Source organism: Anastrepha ludens, chromosome 5 (assembly GCF_028408465.1).
Source record: "Anastrepha ludens isolate Willacy chromosome 5, idAnaLude1.1, whole genome shotgun sequence".
NCBI lineage: Eukaryota > Metazoa > Arthropoda > Insecta > Diptera > Tephritidae > Anastrepha > Anastrepha ludens.
The window spans coordinates 75185763-75206763 of record NC_071501.1 but is presented as its reverse complement, the minus strand read 5'-3'; the positions used below and the strand labels follow the sequence as shown (position 1 = coordinate 75206763).

At 34.1% G+C, this 21001-nt stretch overlaps 1 protein-coding gene across 9 annotated transcripts in view; it reads left to right on the top strand.

Moving 5' to 3' along the window:
* The window catches only part of LOC128863670 (multidrug resistance-associated protein 1), a 67347-nt gene that overhangs the window by 41156 nt on the left and 5190 nt on the right, over positions 1-21001 (top strand). For 3 of the 9 annotated variants that reach the window (XM_054102940.1, XM_054102945.1, XM_054102938.1), the window contains exon 13: positions 19919-20136. In XM_054102940.1, the coding sequence (XP_053958915.1) occupies positions 19919-20136 (218 nt within the window). Of the gene's footprint in view, positions 1-2591; positions 2813-6679; positions 6904-13087; positions 13309-19918; positions 20137-21001 lie in introns of all 9 variants that reach the window. The other 6 variants (XM_054102939.1, XM_054102944.1, XM_054102937.1 and 3 more) reach the window with 3 other exon arrangements.

Here is a 21001-nt window from a genome sequence, read left to right as displayed (position 1 = left end):
CCCGATCAGTGGGGATGGGAAGAGCGGCGAAGGTGTCCTCGGTGAATTCCGTGAAGCCGGCCCAATTAGCTTTTTTAAAGTTAAAGTAGGACCGGTGATTCGCGGAAACGAGGTCGGCAGGTCTCTCAATCGAGACGATAATTTGCAAGTGGTCTGATGCAAGCGATAGCATAGGTCGCCACGTTATGCTATTTATCAGACCCGCGCTAGCTATTGTTAGGTCAGGCGAGCTGCTACAATTGCCCACTACCCTGGTGGGGGCGTCGTCGTTCACAGTGCTGAATGTCGAGTCGTCTATCTGCTCTGCCAATTGCTGTCCCCTACGATCATTTGGCAGGCTTGAATGCCAGAGATCGTGATGCGCATTAAAGTCACCTACAACCAATCGGTTTTCACCTCTGATGAGCGCACCTATATCAGGGTGATATCCTGCCGGGCAGCAGGTGACAGGGGGTATGTATATATTAAAAATTTCGAGCTCGGAATCGCCTGACCGGACAGCTATGCCTTGACATTCTAAGGTGCTGTCCCTGCGGTCGATTCCTTCATCGATGAGACGATACTGCACTGTGTGGTGGACTATAAAAGCTAGGCCACCACCATTGTCTCGCTCGCGATCGCGTCTGTGCACGTTGTAGCCATCCCTGGTGATCAGAGATGACCTGGCGTGCAACTTTGTTTCTTGGACCGCGGCTATTTTAATACTGTGCCGGCTCATAAAGTCAACTATCTCGTCGACCTTACTCATAAGTCCGTTGCAGTTAAACTGGAGAAGCTTGAAGCTTCTCGGTGAGGTCTGTGTAATCCGGGGGGTGAGGTTGTCTACGTTGGACCTGCTGCGCAATCCACTGTGGTTGTTGCGGCCTGATGGTGGTGGGCGGCCGCGCCTCCGGGGGCGGTAGTGGGTGCAGAGCTCTGCAGCAGGGGGCAACGTAGGCAGTTGTCCACTCACGGGTGGTGCGCAGGCCGGAACATCTCCGAAAATGGCACCAGCCACTGCAGGAATTGCATTGTACTGATACCAGATTCCGAGGTATTACGGTCTGACACACGGAACAGACGGTACGGGGGACCAGGAGCTGCTGGTTTGTCCCCGCACTGGGGTTGGAGCAGGAAGGGATGGGAGGGGTTGAAGGGGAGTTGTGTTGCTCCTTTAGGCTCCTCACCGTGGAGGTATGGATTGTGGTGGCAGTTGGTAGTGCCGGCCTATCAGGGGGTGTAGTAGCCGAGGAGGCATCAGACGCCTGTTGGTGGGAGCAACACGTGGCCACATACCGTGTGGACCACTCCCTGTGCGACTTAAGGCCTGAACAGGTCTTAAGGTGGCTCCACCCGTTGCACTTATAGCACCTAACCGAAGTGGAGTTCGGGTGAAGCCGTTTATGGCAGACGCAGCAGTAGAATACTTCTGGCCCAGGGTTGGATTCGACTCCAGCCCTGAGGAGAAGTATTTGGAGCAGGATTGCTGCGAGAGTTTGCTCCTGTGACGTAAGGGGTGGGGTGATATACGATACACTAGACAGGGCTAGTGTACTGGGGCGGTGTACCCGAGTCATTCCGGTAACGTAGAACCGGCTGCCATGGGAATGACAAAATCCACATGTTGCAAATTGCTTCAAGTAAACATTTCATTACGCCCAAATAATAGTCCTTATTAACTGTCTGACCTTCTGGCGAAAATTCGTGGTGTACAATACTGTTATAATCCATAAGAACCGCGAGCATCGTTTCTTTTTTTTGACTGAAAACGACGTGTTTTTTTTTTGTTGGTGTTGTTCTCATAAACCCACATCTCGTCTCCAGTAAGGATTGGTTTGATAAATGTTGTGACGGATTCAGCATTAGAAATTATGTCTTTGACGATATCAAAAAAAAAAAAAAAAAAACAGAACTCAAATCAGTTGATTTAGAGCGTCGCCTGGCGCTTGTTTCGCGAACTTTTTGATTAGGGTGATATTACTAAATTTCGTAAGCTATTTACGCTATGAAGTCAAATATATTTTTTTGTTTTATTATTACAGACATATACGGTGGGTTTCTTTTCACCTGATTTATTTCTTAATTATTATTTAATGCACGCTTGCCAAACAGTAGGCTTATATTTTATGTATTAGTTTATACACATCGATGAAGCATGTAAATGTGTCATAAAACCCCTTCCCTTGAATTTTAGAGGTAGTAATGCACCTAGTTTTTCTAAACCCTTTCCAAATAATTCACCCAACTAACAGCGTTGAATTCACATTTCTGTTATTTTAGCTTAAAATGTTTTTTCTGTATAGAATTACTTCTGTATAGAAATTATTTTCTGTACAGAATATTTGCATGTTGATTTCTTCTAGTTTTTTCTACTACTAGCCTAAGCAATACATTTTTTAGATAAATGTATGTATGTATTTATGTATATATATGTATACGTACTTTATCTAATACTTCCATTAGAAGCAAACAAAATTAAAAAAAAACTTTAAACCCATACATCTTATATTATATTGTACCTTACATTTTCCTCTAATTTCATTGTTCAAAAATGCATTTGCATAAAAAAAAACAAATTGCAAACTGAATTTGGTTAATTCACATTCGCTTAGTCATATCACGCTATATATCGGGATTGTGTCTGGCATATGGTTGCCTAAATTGTTCCATGGAGGTATTTGTCACACTGCTTACGAGCGTAATGCGTTGGCCAACCGAACTATTCGATACAACTCCGTTGGGTCGCGTCCTCAGTCGTTTTTCGAAAGATATCGACACGTGTGACACCACACTGCCAAATGTGGTGCAACAATTCCTATCAACATGCTTTGGGGTAAACGAAAGAATATTTGATCTACTTTTTTTAACAAAATATATACCCGTAGTGCTTTACTCTTTTGTTAAAACATATATTTGTACATATGTATGTATGGATATTTTACAAACTCTAAGTCATTTGCCTCATGCCGTGCAAAGATTAATTCATCGCTGCCTAATCAATGATCAAATCACATTCGTTTTATAAATTGCATGCATTTGCGTAAATTAAAAAAAATAATAATAATGAGGAAAAATTAAATTCACTGGCGCTACACATTAATTGGTATGGAGATAATAATAAACAACGATCAAGTTGGGTTTACTAACTCGTAGTGCTAGATATACGCTGATTTTAACTTTTGCGTAAAAACTTTGCGAACTAACAAAAATACCAATACATTTTCTCATAATTATTCACTGACTATCTGAGTGTGAAACTGTAAAATCCTTAAGGCTAGAACTCCATATCAGCATAGATTCTAGGCGCTATTATTCAGCTAAAAAAATTGTATACCTAACACGGCATGGAATCTGCCGAACGGTACCTTCAACCATTCAGTACAACCAATTTACACAATTACTTTTCACCCCGGGTAGAAAGCGAACTCGAGGGAATTTTTGACATTTATGATTTCATCGTATTCACATTTTCGTATTTTTATTCAAGTGCACTTTGGGCTCACGCTCAACAAATGAATGACCAAAGAAAATTGTCGGCTTAAACGTCAAAAACACACAAGGAAAGCAAACAAAAGTCATCGTTTAAATGCACGAAAATTTATTAAGACTTCTTTGACAGATAATGTGCAAAAAACTCAGGGTGAAAAGTTACTCGATGACTAAATTTGGCTCTAAGTAATAACATAGACTCACAATCTCGTACAAAAAATATTTTGCTCACTTAAACATGTGCGTCTCATTTTTGTGAAGTAAGAAGTATGAAAAGAAGACGAAAGGCAGGTGAACATGTTACCTGACCGACCGCGTCTATATGTTAATACTTACTCAATGTTTCAGCGCTTTTAAAAATGTATCGAATTTCTTCTTTCTATCTTACTTACATAGTGTTATAGCTATTGAGAGTTTGAGCTAGAATTCCATAATACGCCTAAGCATACCTGCTAAAATTAACTAAATTACAATACCATGCGTTCCAAGTGTTGATGGTTCCTGCAACAAATCATAGTAACAAATATTATAACTGCTTAAAGCGCTGGAAGGCATGGAATGGAGTTCTAGCTAGCTTGAGCTCTTACTGTTATGTGTGGTATGGAGTTCTAACTTTAGCTGTATCTTTTAGTTTTAGCTCCTTGCTAGAACTATTTGTACATACCACGCGTTCAACGCGCTGCTGCTTTCAGTGCTTTATTCAAGGAAGAAACCTTTTAGCTGAATATAGCGCAGAAAGCGAAAATGCGCGTTTTGAGGTTCTAGCTGTAATCGTTCAAACTCAAGTCAGTGTTTCATCGTTCTAAGATAATCAGTATCCTTTTGACTTAAAAAATCATACTGCCTCGCATATTCATATAAAAGGTGGCCATTACTTGATTTAAATTCCACAGACTTAAATGCACAACACCATCGATTGCATGCAAGTTTTTCTCAGATAGATTGACGCTTTAATTTTTATTTTATTTAATAAAACATTTTCCATTACAAATTAAACTTTCTTCCTGCATGATTTTGCTGATATAAATATTAAGAAAAAACTCGAATAGCATATAAATGAAGGCAATTTCAATATTTTGTACTATTTAAAATGATTTTTATGTTTACAAATATACATAATTTGCTTTAGTACTTTTTAGAAAACGAATTTGCTGCAAAATTAGTTTGAACAAAAGCGATCGGTGTGAGAGTACTTGTAGTACACTCGTAGAAGACTGAATACCAGTTTATCAATGCAAATTCAAGTGTAGTGATTATTAAATAAATAATCCTTTGAGCTTTACTATTGTAAAAAAATGTTATCTACAAAGTGGAGCGAAATTTCTCACCCTATCGGAAGATTTATAATTTTTGCAAATGGCGTCATACGTCAATCATATTTGACAGTTGTAACTGGACATCTGCAGTATGCAAACAGACAATCAATGGAGAGCGTAAATATCAAAAACAAGATTTCGATTACTGAAATTATTATTTTGTTTTTTTTTATTGGATGATTAATTTTGCGCCACGTTGTAGAAATCACGCTGAAATTTGTATTGAAAAAGTTAGCCTGAGTGGCTGAGTGATGATATAGAGCCCTGTGGCAATGTTTGATGCCAACATTGTTTTCTGTGCTTGGAAGTTTTCAAGTTGAAAATATTACGAGATGGTATAATTCGATAGAAAATGTTTTTTTAACAATCGTCTGAGTGTATTTCTCTTATTTTTTATACAGATCAGATACAATTAAACTCTTCTAACAACGGAGATGATTTTTGTGAAAAAAGTTTTTAAAAATAATTTTATTTATGAAAAAAATTTTTTTTAGGTATTTTCAAATCGTCGCACCTCCCATAAATTGCAATATTTTTGCAAAATACTTAAGTGGAAGTCTTAAAATATCATTTAGTATGCTTAATTCATACGTATGAATATAATATATGACTAGTGATTTTTGTCAGATTTTTTACTTTTGGTAAATAGTGGCTGGAAAGCATATAAGATTTTAAGAAATATTTTCGTTGGTTAAAATTACAATGTGATCGATATCTCGTAATAGTGATCGATATCTCGTAAAGTATAGCCCAAGCTATTTAAAGTCTATGCGACTATCAAACTAAACAAATTTCTTTTACTGTTTTTTGTTTGTTCCATTCACTTGTGAGTTACATGGTGTTAACAATGGAAGTCAAGAAAGAGAAAACTCGGTCTTAAACGAACATTAGTTTTTGATAACTGTTTCTTACCTTGATCCAAAAAGAGTACTCTCAGATAGATCACTTTCTTCCGGCTTCTTTTGATTTTGCGCATTCATAAAATATATTATAGGCTTTATTTTATTTATATTTCAAAATAACCCGACATTTATAAAGTTTTTTTTTTTTAATTTTAAAGCTATTTTGAGGTTTTAATGTTAATATTATTTATTAGTATTATTTATTATTTTTATTGTTATTATTATTTATTACTAGTATTATTATTCTTATTATCTATATTATTATTATTTATTATTACTAATATTATTATTACTATAATACAAAGCAGTAGCAGTATTAATATTATTACAATAACACAAAAAAATATTTTTTCGCTACACTACTTCCATTCGTTCATTTAAGTTAATTTCTAATTAATACTTATACGATTTATGAATTCAAAGCAGCATATACCACTTAATCCCATCCATTTAATTCCTTCCCACCATTCCTCTAAGTTCCATTACTTAAGAAACACATCAACAAATTTATATTCAATCGTTTCTTTTACTTCTTCAAACCGTAAAAACTAAGCCTCGATAAGTTTCGGTTGCGGATAAGCGGTGCATATTGAGTTTCTGCAATTTTAATAACAAACTCTCTCATAGTGCGCCATAATATGACGTTATTCTTTATACTCTGTCCTCGGCATACAATATAATTATTCATAATCGGCATTATATTCTAATAAAATAAAAATGCACAGATACAACCAAAGTAATGCGTGCGATTCCAGCATCTTTTTCTTACCCCATCTCACACATTCTAATGTCATACCAGCTTGAAATCTTTGATTCATACGATTCCACGAATATGGTAACAGCGAATGGCAGCAGTAAGACACTTTTACTTTCATTTGAAATCAATAAAATTTTATTTTAAACGTATAATTTTATTATATTTCTCTGTTTTCCTAAAACTCTACACCATACCACCTGAAAACGCTTACGTTCGTGATCATTACACGTATGCAGGTTTGTTTGCCTATTTCGCCGTTATTCTGCTGTACACTGGCTCTCTGAGGGCAGCCAATTTGCTTCATAACGATCTACTACATCATATAATACGCGCATCAGTTTGTCAGTTCTTCGATATCACGCCAATAGGACGTCTATTGAATCACTTTAGCGGCGATATGGAAGTTATCGATGAAGAATTGCCCGGCACATTGGATAGTTTTTTTACACTTATTTTTATGGTACCTATACAGTTTTAGTTCAGTTTCTTGTTTTCTTTTACAGATTTGCAAAACATTTGCAGCTGTATTTTTATGGTTTGTAAACGCACAATTTTCGCCCAATATTACTTCATTATTCATATGTAGTCCCACAAACATTTGCTGTTAAGAACTGTTTTTCTACTCTCTAACAGCAGGAAAAAAAACATACTTTTCTAGTATTTTAGTATGCACCTAATACCTTTAAATTTCTATTTAAATTTTATACACTCATGTCTCATCCAAACAGGGCTTTGCGGTTATGGCGCATCTTTGGCTATAGCTATGGCCACAATTCATGCATCTTTGCGAATTTCGCACAAACTTTACCGTAATCTCTTGCACTTGCCATCGGCATTTTTCGATACAACGCCCAGTGGGCGGATTTTAGATCGTTGCACAAGCGATGTACACATATTAGACACGATAATGCCACTCAATACTCGTATATTTATGTCGACTATGTTTCAGGTACATACATAAAATGATCGACACGTTGGAATATGAATGTAAAAATAATTTTGTTTTCTTAGTGCATAATTTTTATGAATTACATATTGTAAATAATGAAAAAAAAGTTTTAATTTTTCTTAAAATTAAATGAGCATTATTATAAGCTTTATAACGACTGATATTTTTATCATCTTTAGAGTTGACTTTATTTAAATTTCTAATAAGCTTCGTTATTATATTATTTATGTATTTTTTTTTATCATAAGAGCTGAACAAATTATTCATATGTACACAGTAAGTATGTAAGTGCCACTGAAAATTTGTGTAGCATTTTTTTTGGAAAATTTTTAACTGCAAATTAAAAATTTTTTAGTTAATTGCAAAAATGTACAAAAATTGCATACCTAAACCAATTTGAAATTTAATAGATTCTTTGCAAGTTTGTTTTGTTTTGAAAAATCGGCATTTTGATTTGTCTGGTTCGTATTAGAAGGTTATAGTATTTTTTCGATAAATTAATAAAAAAAAGTAAAAAAATAAAGGGAACTTTGAAAACAATATACCCCATCAGTTCTTAATTAATGATTTTTTGTGTAATTGGTTTTGTTTAGTTTGTATTTAAGACAATTTAATTTGAATCCACGCATCCAACACATTTCCCACAGTGCAAAGATTTTTGTTTTTTTTTTTGTTAATTTTTGAGTGGTGATTTGATAGAGCAAGTTAAAAACATATCGCTTTGAAATTTAATATAGAAGAAATAAATGGAACAGTATCATACTTAAGTATAGTCGTATAATCGAGGAATATTACGTTTGAGGTTATGTATTTTGAGACACAATTATTACCCTACGTATATGTATGTATGTATATGTATCTATCACTTTATATATTATTCTTTTTATTATACACTAGCTTTAACCCGCGGCCCCGCTCGCGTAGGAGTAGTTTTGAGGGATTTAGGCTATGTATATAAAAGAATTACAAACAATAATTTCATAGAAAATATTTTTTTATTAATATAATAACCATAATATTACAATACCCGGCATCCGTTGCTATGCCTCGCTGAATAAAATCAAAACAACCAATCAGAAAAATATCAAGCAAAATTATTTTTATTCATTTTCTATCTCAAACCGTTTTTGAATCATAGTTGAACAGCTTATGCGGATTATGACGTCTAGAGAGTGCTATAAATAGTGGGAAATGAGAGTGGTGGCGCGGCCTGGGGGCAGTAGGAAGAGAGTTCCATCATAAAAACATGCCTATAACCTTCATTGGGTGAAAATATGAATGTATCAAAATTTTTACGTCATTTGGTGTTGTCGTTTCGTAGTGATGCGCGGATAACGTACAGACATTCACCTTTATAGTATAGATTAGATAAAGTCAATCAGAACAGAACCCTAACTCATATGTGTAACTGTGAGGTTTAGACCGAGCTAGTTTACTGGACCATAGAGTTTATAGTCAGGCATTAAACGACATTCATCGGCAGTCTCTTAACACCTTTCTAAATTCCAAACTCCCGAATGTCGTCGTCGGTCTCCAACCGTCACCCATCGTAGATGAAGAGCTTCAGCTGTCTCGTCAGGCCAGTGTTACTTTGGCGCAATTACGTTCAGGATTTTGTAGTAGGTTAAACTCCTTTAAACTTTATTATATTGTTTTTATTCTTTTGTTTAGATTTTATTTATAGATCAAAGAATTACGAGTGGGTGGCTTTGTTTTTTCTTCGACTGGCGATTCACTGAATAACTTATTTTGACAGCAAAATAAAATAAGACTAACTGAATGTGCTAGATGCTTTTGCTAACCGTCAATATATTCTATAGGTTTGCTTGCTCAAAATTACGTTGCATATAGGCGGATTTTTGTATTGAAAATTTCGCAAAAGTTTTATTATATTGAACTTTTCGCTTTATCAATTATCGCTATACCCTAGTTTCGTTGTATTACCATTAGTAATGCAACAATTTTTTGTTAGAGATTTAGTGTATTTCGAGGTTATTTACCAAAATCTATTAAACACCCGATTTGTAGAATAATGAGTTAGGGCTTTTCTATATTAAGGTTGGAGTTCACAATCGCACTTGAAATATTTTTAATACATGGCATATTTTTAAGGTTATTTTTTTCGATGGACTTTTTTACAGTTTTTCAGTTCCGCTCTGTTATTTTTAAGCTTATTTCATGCAGGGCCTTTCTGCAGATTTTACTGTTCATGTTTTCCTCATTTTTAGAAAAAAATTAAAATCTGATAAGCAAATAAGGCAAGTAAACTCCGCCGTAGCTGAATGGGTTGGTGAGTGACTACCATTCGGAAACTTGTAGATTCGAATCTCCGCTCATGAAACAGCAAAATGATAGAAATAGTTTTTTCTATTGTAATAACGGTCGCCCCTCGGCAGGCAATGGCAAACCTCCGACGGTATTTCTGCCATAAAAAATATCTGCCATTCGGAGTCGGCTTAAAACTGCTGGTTCCTCGAATTGTGGAGGAGCTTTGCCAAACACCCAAAAAAGAATTAATATAATTACAGTATTAATGTAATTAAATTAAAAGCACAATAAAATATTCTTACAACTAATTCTGGATCGTAAAAAAAACTGAATATTTTTAATAGTCGTTTTTTCGAGTAAACTTTCAGCAGACTTTCTGAAAGCTGCTATAACAACATACTTTCTCATGCCGATTAACGCATTTTAGTTCTCTTCAAAGCTTGTTGAATACTCTGACCGATATATTTAGAGCTTTGTTGATATGCCCCTTATAAATAGTTAGGTTTAAAGTGAAGCGAAATTAATTAATAATTTTACTCCAGCCTATTGCCTGCCGTAGCTTCGGTACAAGCAAATTTTTTTTGTAAGGCAGTTGATAAATAAAAAAAAATTAAAGAGACAAGTTAAAGTTAGCAATAATTTATCAGCTCGGTTAGTAGTAGATCTTAATTTATGGTTAGCTGAGACCACTAAAATTATGTACTTATTAAGCCTATTTTTAAAAGTATTATAAATTATCTTAAGTGAATTTTTGGAATGCCAAACCGCTTCTTATAATGTATAAGTACTTCTTAACAGTAATAAATTACACACACATATTAGTTGTTTAGTTTTTGTGTGTGAGCTGTATGCAATATGCTTATATCTTTTTTTTCAATTAATAAAAATAATTACTAAAATTTGCAACTGTCAATGTAAAAATCCCCTTATATTAATGTTTAACCAATCCGTGAATTTATGTTTCCCCAGTACTCCACTAACTTAACTAAGCAATCAATAATTAATAACAAGCTAACGGTGCAGTTCTATTCAAAAACTTGCATTCAAATATACTAAAGTTGTAAGAAATGTAATGAAACGCTGAATGGGGCGTTTTTGCGTAAAAAATTTACAAATGTTGTCTAACACTGAAAAACTAAAAATATATAAAACAAATATTCACATATGAATGTATGTTTATATGTATCCAAATACTCGTAGTGTTAACTTATATTGGCGCTGCAATGGCTGTTGAATTGGGTGCATTATTCGGTTCCAAACATATATTCGTAAAACTTTTCAAACAAATCATGTTGGCACCACAAGAATTTTTCGACATAAAACCCAAGGGACGCATACTTGATCGCTTGGCGAGTGATGTTTTCATACTGGATGTATTATTACCACAGAATTTAAGGGGTGCCTTATCCCAATTATTTAGGGTATGTCATAAAGTTCTCATACAACCGAGACCTAGTACAGATGTGCACGTGTGTGTGCATTGGTATGAATACTCTACATACAACCATTGTGGTGTTAAAAATTTAACAACTTCATTATCATACAATGGTAGTAACATGTAGTTATATATATGTATGTGTATTTCATCTACATAAATAATCCAAAAGTGCTTAGGCAATTACCTTGGAACAAAATTTCACATATGCTAACGAGGATCGATCAATAAGCACCCGTTGCTTTGTTATTTTTGTTTTTTGATACTTGTGAACTAGACAGCTGCAGTATACAAACGGACAGTCAATGAAGAGCATAAAGGCCAAAATGAAGATTTCGATCACTCAAAATACAATAAGTTTTTGTTTTTTAGTAAAAAAAGTTATTCAAAACCGAAATTAGATGATTAATTTTGCACCACCTTGCATTTTTTTCTATAATTTCCTTATGGACGAAACATATTTCCCAACGATTCTGCCATTACTTTAATCTCTCAAAAAATACGAATTGTCAAAGTCTTCATGCACGGTTTTCTCTCAGATTGTGTTGCCAAGGGAAAACAGAAAACAAGGGAAACAGAAAGGAGCTCTCAACAAACATTGAGAGTGGGTAGCGATCAGAGTACGTTTAGGAAATTAGCTTTAACGTTAGAAAACGTTTTGAGTAACGCACGAGAATCGTAGCATTCTCGACAAAAAATGGGGTATAATTCTGGACTCAAGAAAGTGTTAGTCCTCTAATCGAAATCTTATGCATTTAATTCTCTAATAAGATTCTAATATAAATTTTAAAATTCTACTTTTATTAACAATTATAATAAGTTCTGGGTTGAACTGCACATATGTGTTTTTCATCTGGCTGCATCTACCCGAGATGCCTCAACCTCACAATCAGGATGACAAAGCCTTGAGTGCCGTTCAGAATGACAACTAGCACATTGCGGAAGTTCCTCTCAAAGATAATCTCTGCACATAGGCAGATGACAAACAGCTCCGCGTGGAATATGCTTAGAAAACTACCCATCGGCAGAGAACGCTTGGTTCTAGAGCCACTCCTGCAGTTTCCTTTCAAATGCTGCTGTATTAGAGTTTACTGATTTCTCACAGTATTGAGATCTGCCAACTCATTAAAAAATTTTCTATCTAAAGTGGTGAATCTAATGAAATTCTGGTGAAACTTTCGCTAAAAAAGATTAATAAGTATTAAAAAAACATATAAAATTTCGAAACGATTGGGCCGGCAGATTTTATGTTATAGCGTATACGGGCTTCAAAAATAACAAGTTTCATAAAAATACTTTAAAAGTCAAGCAGACATAGAAACCCGACCTAGAGCAAGGATCCTCAAATATTATTATTATCTTCGTCAGTCCTGCTCCGTTCAAATAGAAATATTGCCACACGAAAAATAGGCAAAAAAAGTTGAAATATAATATGTAACTTACCCACTCTTTCAAATATTGATTACTGATTGGCGCATTTAAGTTCACATATCACACCTAGTAAACCTATGAATCAGTTTGAATTTGATTTGATTGTCGCGTGATACCTCACAGAGCACGCCGACAATTTCTACTCGAACTGTCGTCAAGCACGGATACTTATTGATCGAACCTGCCTACGTACGTATGTACATTTACATAAGTACCTATGTATTGTATATTTGTGCATTTTGTGAAATAGTCGGCGCAATTTTCCTGCTTAATTAACTTGTAGCAATTTGAGGCAATTAGAAATTTTCCATAGACACGTAAAGACAGTTTGGCCACTCTGGTAAATAAACTGCATCCAATTGCATTTAAGACAAATGTTTTTTTGCTTGATTCTTCTAAAAAAAAAAAGGACTTATTTTAAGATGTTATATCTATGCAGTAGATAGTGAGCGGTTACTTTATATGTAAATTAATATACACGACCACTTCTGAAATATGAATATATGCCTATGTACCTATGTATGTATGTTGAAAACTACACTTCCTCTAACTCGTTTGCAGCTGTAGTGTCATACTTAATAACTTGTGCCCCATACTTGGGTGCTTTGAGGGCGGCAACCAATATCCATTTGTTACTTTTAAGCAATATACTACGTGTAGAACTGAACTTTTTTGATACAACACCACTGGGTCGCATATTGTCGAGATTTTCAAAAGATGTTGAAGTCCTTGACACAAAACTGCCACAATTAATTGATGATTGTCTTTGGTGCGGTTTTCAGGTATGATTAACTAACTACCATAAACACTAAATGAGTTTGTTGCATAATTATTCAAAATTTAAACAGACATACGTACAGGCATATTACAGGCATGCATATTTAGGCTATGCAATTATTTACTTTCAACTAATCAATTTCACTATTACCAAATATTATTTATGTATATACTCGTACGCTGGTACTGAAATATTTGTAAATTTAGTTTAATTATTAATTAATAATTTTAGTATAGAGTTTAAGATGTGCGCGTATGAATTCATGTAGAATATTTTTTTAAGTAAAGAGACCCATATTTGATTATGTATTGTGTGCTTGGTACGTTTTCAGCGAAATGAAATTTAATGTGTCCGCTGCGAAGGCCAAAGAGTCGTTTCCACGACAGTCGGTTCTACGTTATCGAAACGACCCGTATTTATATCCGGCCAAGGACTGTCACTCCAGCAGCATTCCCCGTATGTATAGGGTTTTTCAGTAAGAGCGCTTCAACTTTTGACATTTTTTGAATAAAACACAAACGGTTTGACTTTTTTAACTAATTTTTTTTTTATTATCGAGTTTGAACATATACATTTAAGTATGAAATTCGATTTCTTTTGCATGACCACCGCGTGCACGTTTTACGAAGTCCAATCGTTGAACCCAATTTTCGACCACTCTTTTGCATAAATCGGCCGAAATTCCAGCAATTTCGCGTTCAATATTGGCTCTGTGCTCACAAATCGTCGCCGGCTTGTTACTGTAGACCAATGACTTCACATAACCCCAAAACGGGACGGCTTGTTAAATGGACCGTAAAATGGCCGTAATGCTCTTAAAGTAGCAGCAACAGAACGATTATTTTCATAAAAAATTTGCACAATTTGCAATCGTTGCTCAAGTGTGTAGCGTTCCATGATGAAATGCATACTAATGAAGTTTACAAATGACAAGCGAAAAATAAAAAATATTGCGTCGTTCGCCCTCCCTATTGGAAAAAAGTTGAAGCGCACCTATTGAATAATCCTATATGTAAGTATGGGCAATGTTTATGCTGTTACAACAACAAGGCCAAAGAGTGATCCAAACTTAATTTTCTATTAGGTGCGCAACTAAATTCTCGCTGAACAACTTTATTCTGAAAAAATGGTTACAAGTTAATCATTGAAAGTATTGCCCATCACTGGCTACTGCTTTTTCCCATCTTTCTGGTAGATCTCGTATACCGTCGCGGTAAAACTGTTCATCTTTTGAGACTATCCACGGATCAAGACATTTTTTGATGTCTTCATATGAATGGAACTGCTGGTCATGGATCGGAACAGGTGATAATCGGACGGTGCAATATCTGGAGAATATGGCATATTAACGGGTTTGGTAACTTGAGGCCGAGCGTTGTCATGCTGTAAAATCACTTTTTCATGCCTCTCCGCGTATTGCGGCCGCTTCTCGCGCAGTGCTCGGCTCAATCGCATCAATTGAAGTCGATACCAATCCCCAGTGATGGTTTCGCTTGATTTTAACGGTTCATAATAAGTAACACCAACTTGGTCCCACCAAATATATAGAATAACCTTCGCAACGTGAATATTCGGTCGAGGTGACGACGTAGAAGCATGACCGGGCAGCCCCCATGACTTTCTTTTCTTTGGATTACTGTAATGAATCCATTTTTTATCACCCGTCACGATGCAATGAAGAAAATCCTTCCTTTTTTGCCGCTGGAGCAGTTGTTGACAGGCGAAAAAACCAGCATGCAATCGCTTAAAAATGGATTGGCGGGTAACTCCTAATACTGAAGCAAGCTCTTGCGTTTGATACGGATCCTCATTGAGCAATGCCTCCAATTCAGCGTCTTCGAAAGTTTTTGGCCTTCCTTCATGCGGACGGTCGTCAACATTAAAATCACCGTCTTGGAAACAACGGAACCAATTTGGGCACGTTGTTTCACTTAAGGGGTTATACGCAGTTATGAAGCAAATAAAAGACGGGTTGTCAAGGATTTATCCTGAAGAAACTTCAGAATATTTTAATTTGAAAATTTTTGGCGGTTATAAAAGCATCCTTCAAGAACGTAACAAAATTTTTTATTTATGAAAATGTTGATTATAGAGCGCGCTGCAGGCGATTTCTGGAACCTCCTTTAAAAAAAAGACGATTTACGGTGTACATCGTAACTCAGGATTGGATTATCTGAAATCAAAAAACCAAACAAATTTTGTTAATATATTAGATTATCTAGTAATTAATCGTTCGGCTAATCAAAATAGTGAATTTTCACAAAATGGCAGCTTTTAAAAAGAATGATTTCGATTTTTACGTTAAAATTTGGCCGTAAATTGATTATAAAATGGAAAATAAGTATCAGATTTACAAAAGGAGCGATTAATTACTAGAAAATGTATCTTTAAAGATTGAGTTAAAACGGTTGACCGATCAAACAAGCCGTTTTCGAGATATCGTGTACACCGACTTGAAAAATGCCGTTTTGAAAATAACACGTTTAAAGTTTCAATACCTACCTTAAAACGTGCCGAGGCATCTCTACATATTTAGGTATAACTCCGAAAGTATTGCTTAGATCTACTTCAAATTTCGTGCGTATACTTTTGAATATATGTACATTACAAAAATGCAATAAAAAAAATCGATTTTTTTGAAAGTCATAACTGCGTATAACCCCTTAAAGCAGCATCTCCATAAACTGTTTGTAGCTCTCGATGGGCTTCAGCCGCCGTTTTTTTCGAATGAAAGAGGAAAATCAACACTTCCCACAAATGACGATTATTCGGCACAAAATTACACATTTTCACAAAACCAAAAGTATATGATACCAAAACAAAATCACTAATGTGTCGATGCAGTTTATTTACCATATGTCTAAACTTGGTTTATGACGTTTAGGTTATGTTAGAATCGACTAGCACACACTGTTGGTGGCATCTATTGACAAACAGCGGGAACTTAGTAGCTTACTTAATATATTTAATATTCTATCAACATTCCCCATACATTTTTTGGGGAGAGACAGTCCTTGTCCGGGTTTAAATGTTGGGTCACTCAGGTAACGTAGAAATAACTATCTACTTACAAAATTTAAAATAAAACATAAAAAAAACAGTTTTTTTTAATGAAAACAAATTAAATTGAAATCACAATTGAGCAAAAGTTTGTTGTTTCAATCTTTGCTTGTTTTCATCAATTTTTTCTAAAATGGTAACACATCAGTATTTTGAACAATTTTTACTATGTATTTTTCTTCCTGTTTTTTTTTCTTCCAATTTTAAAATTTTATACAAAAATAAAAAAACTTCCACCAACTTTTCATACCAAGTTCACGTTTTTTAATTAGAATTTCTAGGAAACTTTCTAGTATGCAGTTTTATAGCTTATTTAATTTTAGTACAATAAAGAGCAAGTTTGAAGTTGCTGAAAGATCCTGTTGAATTTTTATATTTTTTTTCTCCTCCTGGATTCGTTATATGGAAAAAACTATATGCACGTATGCATCCCACCTTAAATCCTTTCGGATTTAAATTGGATGAAGATCAAGATTTTTTCTCAATACCTCTTCTGTAGGAACTGACCGACTTGTTAAATAAGCGCCGAATCGTATTTATAACCGGCATGGTAAAGTGTCACAACATAAGTTGAGAAACGGCAAAAACATGTGTATACTTTGATAGCTGATTTGACAGATTTATCTTTCAAAAGTTCGGTATAAAAAATCACTTTTTATTTCCCTTTTGAAGCTACTGTGTAAAAACGCTCGTTATTTCCCTGTTCGGGATGCTTTTCCAGCAGCACTTAGCAACTACTGTAACCCAACCTAACTGTGCTGTTTTGCTGATGTCTACTGAGCAAGCGGTCTTCATGTATTTAAAAATTGTATCATCTCACAGCTTTTGTCGCCTGGGATGGTCAGCAGATCCGAAGATATACATTTCATTAAATAGTTTTGTTCAAGGCACATTGAACAGGTAGTAGCACTGGAGTAAAAACAACGAGAGCATATATTTTGTTTTTGCTTTTAGTCTGTAAAATTTCAAAATCTGTAACCAAAGATTGAAAGTTAAATGTAATTTAAACAAAATTTTATAATTTAGCGTCCAAAACATAGAAAAAAATCAGATCAGCTGTTCTACGTTACCACCTGTACAATGTGCCTGGGTCTTATCTGAAAGTTATTTTTTACTTTATTTTTTTATTAGTATTATTTTTAAGCCGTGCAAATATTTTTATGCTAAAAACCAGCAAAAGGTACTTACATATATACATTTTTTGCTTTAAATTGCGTAATTAGTTCCCTCGGACTTAAGAGTTTTACCTTTTCATGAGCTTATGTGCATAGGTGCATATTACCCGTATGAAAATTCTGTCTAACAAAACAATTTTACTAAGTGAACTTTTGAAAATAAAAACAAACTAATCTTTTTTTTAATAAAAAAGTAAGTGATTTAGCCTCATTTCGATGAAAACGTACTTTTATGGAGTTCCCATTTACCCAGTCGTATTTGGCTTACTAAGTTATTTTTAAGGCAATATAGATTATTTTTTAAACTCATCGGAAATATAAAAAATAGCTACATTCACATTTAGTAGTCAGTTGATTTTGAATTTTTTTTTTACCTACAAATTTCTCAAAAGCAGAAAGACTATATTGCGATTAAAAATTTTAATAGGGCAGTGTAAACGTAGTATTAGTTTACTTACTAAAAATTATAGTAAACGTATTTTTACATAGTACTGCGTCTTTTAAGTTCGAGTTTCTGTTTTAGCAATGTTTTGTTTTGACAGCTGTCACAGTTTGATGGCGTTTCTTTTAACAGATGTTGAATTGAAAATTCACAATTTACTGAAATAAGTTCGATTTCGCACGTAAACCTAAAAAATGGCGTATCTGTGAAAATTCGCACACAGAGGTCGAAATAAAAATTAATTGAAAAGTTTTTAGTCGAGCCGGTAGAAAATGAAAACATTCGCTGTGTTCATCCTTGGCGCTCAATTGAAGTATCTGCAAGCAAAAGGAAAAGCTTTGAAGAAAATCCAAATTTTTTAACTGAATGGCGTTCACGACTTATCGAGATGGGTTTAAATTTTTTTTATGATATTTGGCTTGAAGTAGTCGATGCGCGACATATCACGAAACAAACAAAAAATCTACTGCAACCGAAACTCGGGAAAAATACTGGCAGGATATTCTGCAATTTGGTTGACAAGATCGCCAATTCTATTTAACGGCTTCTACTACTGTCTCAATAATGGAATTTGGAAATAATTGAAACATTTGGCGCGTAATTGCCGAAATAGAGTCCAAATTACACCAAAATTTCTTTGGCAAATATAATTTTTCTTTCATAAATTGTAGGCCATCATTTGTAAAGGATAATCAATTTAGAGGCATCGGAGTTTAAATTGAAATAAAACAACAAAAATTCAATCTCGTATCTCGTAATCTCGGTATCTCGTGAATAACTTTAGTAATGTTGGCTTCCAACGCTTTAATCGAAGCTTGTATATTCACAAACCATTTAGACTTCACATACCCCTACAAATAAAAACCCAAAGGTGTGATATCACACGATCTTGGTGGCCAATCCACTGGTCCGAGAGGAGAGAAAAATTGAACGCCGATTTTCGTAATAAAATTGTACGAGGCGTAAGACTTTCCATAATGAGATGTCAATGAATACTAAAAAAAGTGTGTGTCTAGTTTGACAGTAGTCAAACGTGATCTGTCACAAAAATTCTATGGGAAAAAACACCTCCCATCTGCTCACCCTTTAGTATTTCAAAAAAAACAAAAAAAAAAAACAGTGAACTCCCATGCAAATATTATATATGTATAATTTAAAATAATAAAAAAATATTAAAAAATAAAAACAAACTCGAACTTGAAAGACTCTATACATTTAATTAAAATAATATGTATATACTTTTTTAGTAATCAGTTTAATATTCCTATATATTAAACGAAAAACATATTTGTATATATATAATAATATATACTTGTATGTATGTATATATAATATTAAAATTAGGACTGTCTTGCATATCCTTTTAATCTAATCGCAACTCCTGAAACTGAATGTTAAGCTAACTTAGACTTAAAAAATATGTACATGTATAAATTGGATATTCAGTAAAAATATTTTTCGTATAAAACTGAATTTTTCTCAGATTGCTACATTTAAGCGAACTTGCAAAAAATATTAACCCGAATTTTAAAAAAGGAAAAAAAGAGAAATTCAAAATCCAACAGCACTGATTACCCGCAGAAACTCGACACAGCATTAATAGACTTGCCCATAATTTCATGCCAACCTTCTTAATTTGTTATTTTATATATTGCATTTTCTATTACTTTGTGCAAAAACGCGATAAGAATAATTTAAAAATTTATGACGAAACTTTTTATACGTTTCATCCGAGAATTTTTGAATCAAGTAATGGCATTTTTTACTTACTAAACATATTGCAACTTTTAACTATAATTTCGTTCATTATTAACATCATTTTTCACAATTCTAATATATTTATGAAGCTGCCTATAAATTGTATTAACCTATTCTTTATATTATTATATACCCTTTCTTCAAATTTGCGTTACACTTTACTCTAACGCCGTATAAAGGTTTTAGCCACTATTGTGGTAATTAGCATGTCGACGCCGATTTTCTTGGCGGTCATTGTACCCATTGCGTTTTTGTACTACTTTGCGCAACGATTCTATGTCGCCTCATCCCGACAATTGATGCGTTTGGAATCAGTTTCGCGATCGCCAATTTACACACATTTCAGCGAAACGATCACGGGTGTGACAACGATACGCGCCTACTCAGTGCAAGATCGGTAAGTTTGTGTATTACTAAGTGGAGAAAACAGGTTGTTATTTGAAAACTTTCATCTTTTAAAAAACATTTTTAAATTACGATTTTTATATTAATACAGGAGTAAAAAAAATGTTGACACAGTGATTTTTTGACAATATTTCCAATGTTTTTCATGCTAATTTTCTCTCCCTTAATTTTGTATAAAATATACTTTATATATTTATAAGGCATTAAAAAAAAATCATCAAATTTGGACCTTTTCCTAGAGTTTAAAATTTTGGTATGCAATTTTATAGCTCATTAAATTCTAGTTAAAAAAAGTGCAATTTGAAGTTTCTAAAATCCTTGTTGATTTTTTATATTGTTTTTTGTTTGCAGACGGACTTGTATAGGGTCAATCATCCAATTTTGTTTTTAATAACTGTTTTACTAAATCACAAAAAAAAATATTTTAAGCGATGGAAATCTTTATTCTGACTTTAATTTTGTATAAAAATATATTTCATACATATTATTTTCAAAATTTCAAACTTTTTACGCAGAGCTTTAAATGTTTTTCTCGTATGCAGTTTTATAGCTCATTAAATTCTAGTGTAACAAAGTGCACATTTGGAGTTCTTAAAGTAGGTTTTGATTTCTAATATTTTTTTTTTGCTGACGCACTTGTATAACTCTGGTCTTTGGACGGAATTTGAAGTACTTTTTGATTTTAAATAATTTTGTTTTTTGCTGACGTACTTGTATAACTTTGGACGGAATTTGAATAACTTTTTTACTAAATCACGAAAAAGATATGTTTTAACCGATGGACACCTTTACTTTGACTTTTACGCGCTCCATTGATTATCTCTTTGTACACTGCAGCTGTCTAGTTCACTAGTGTC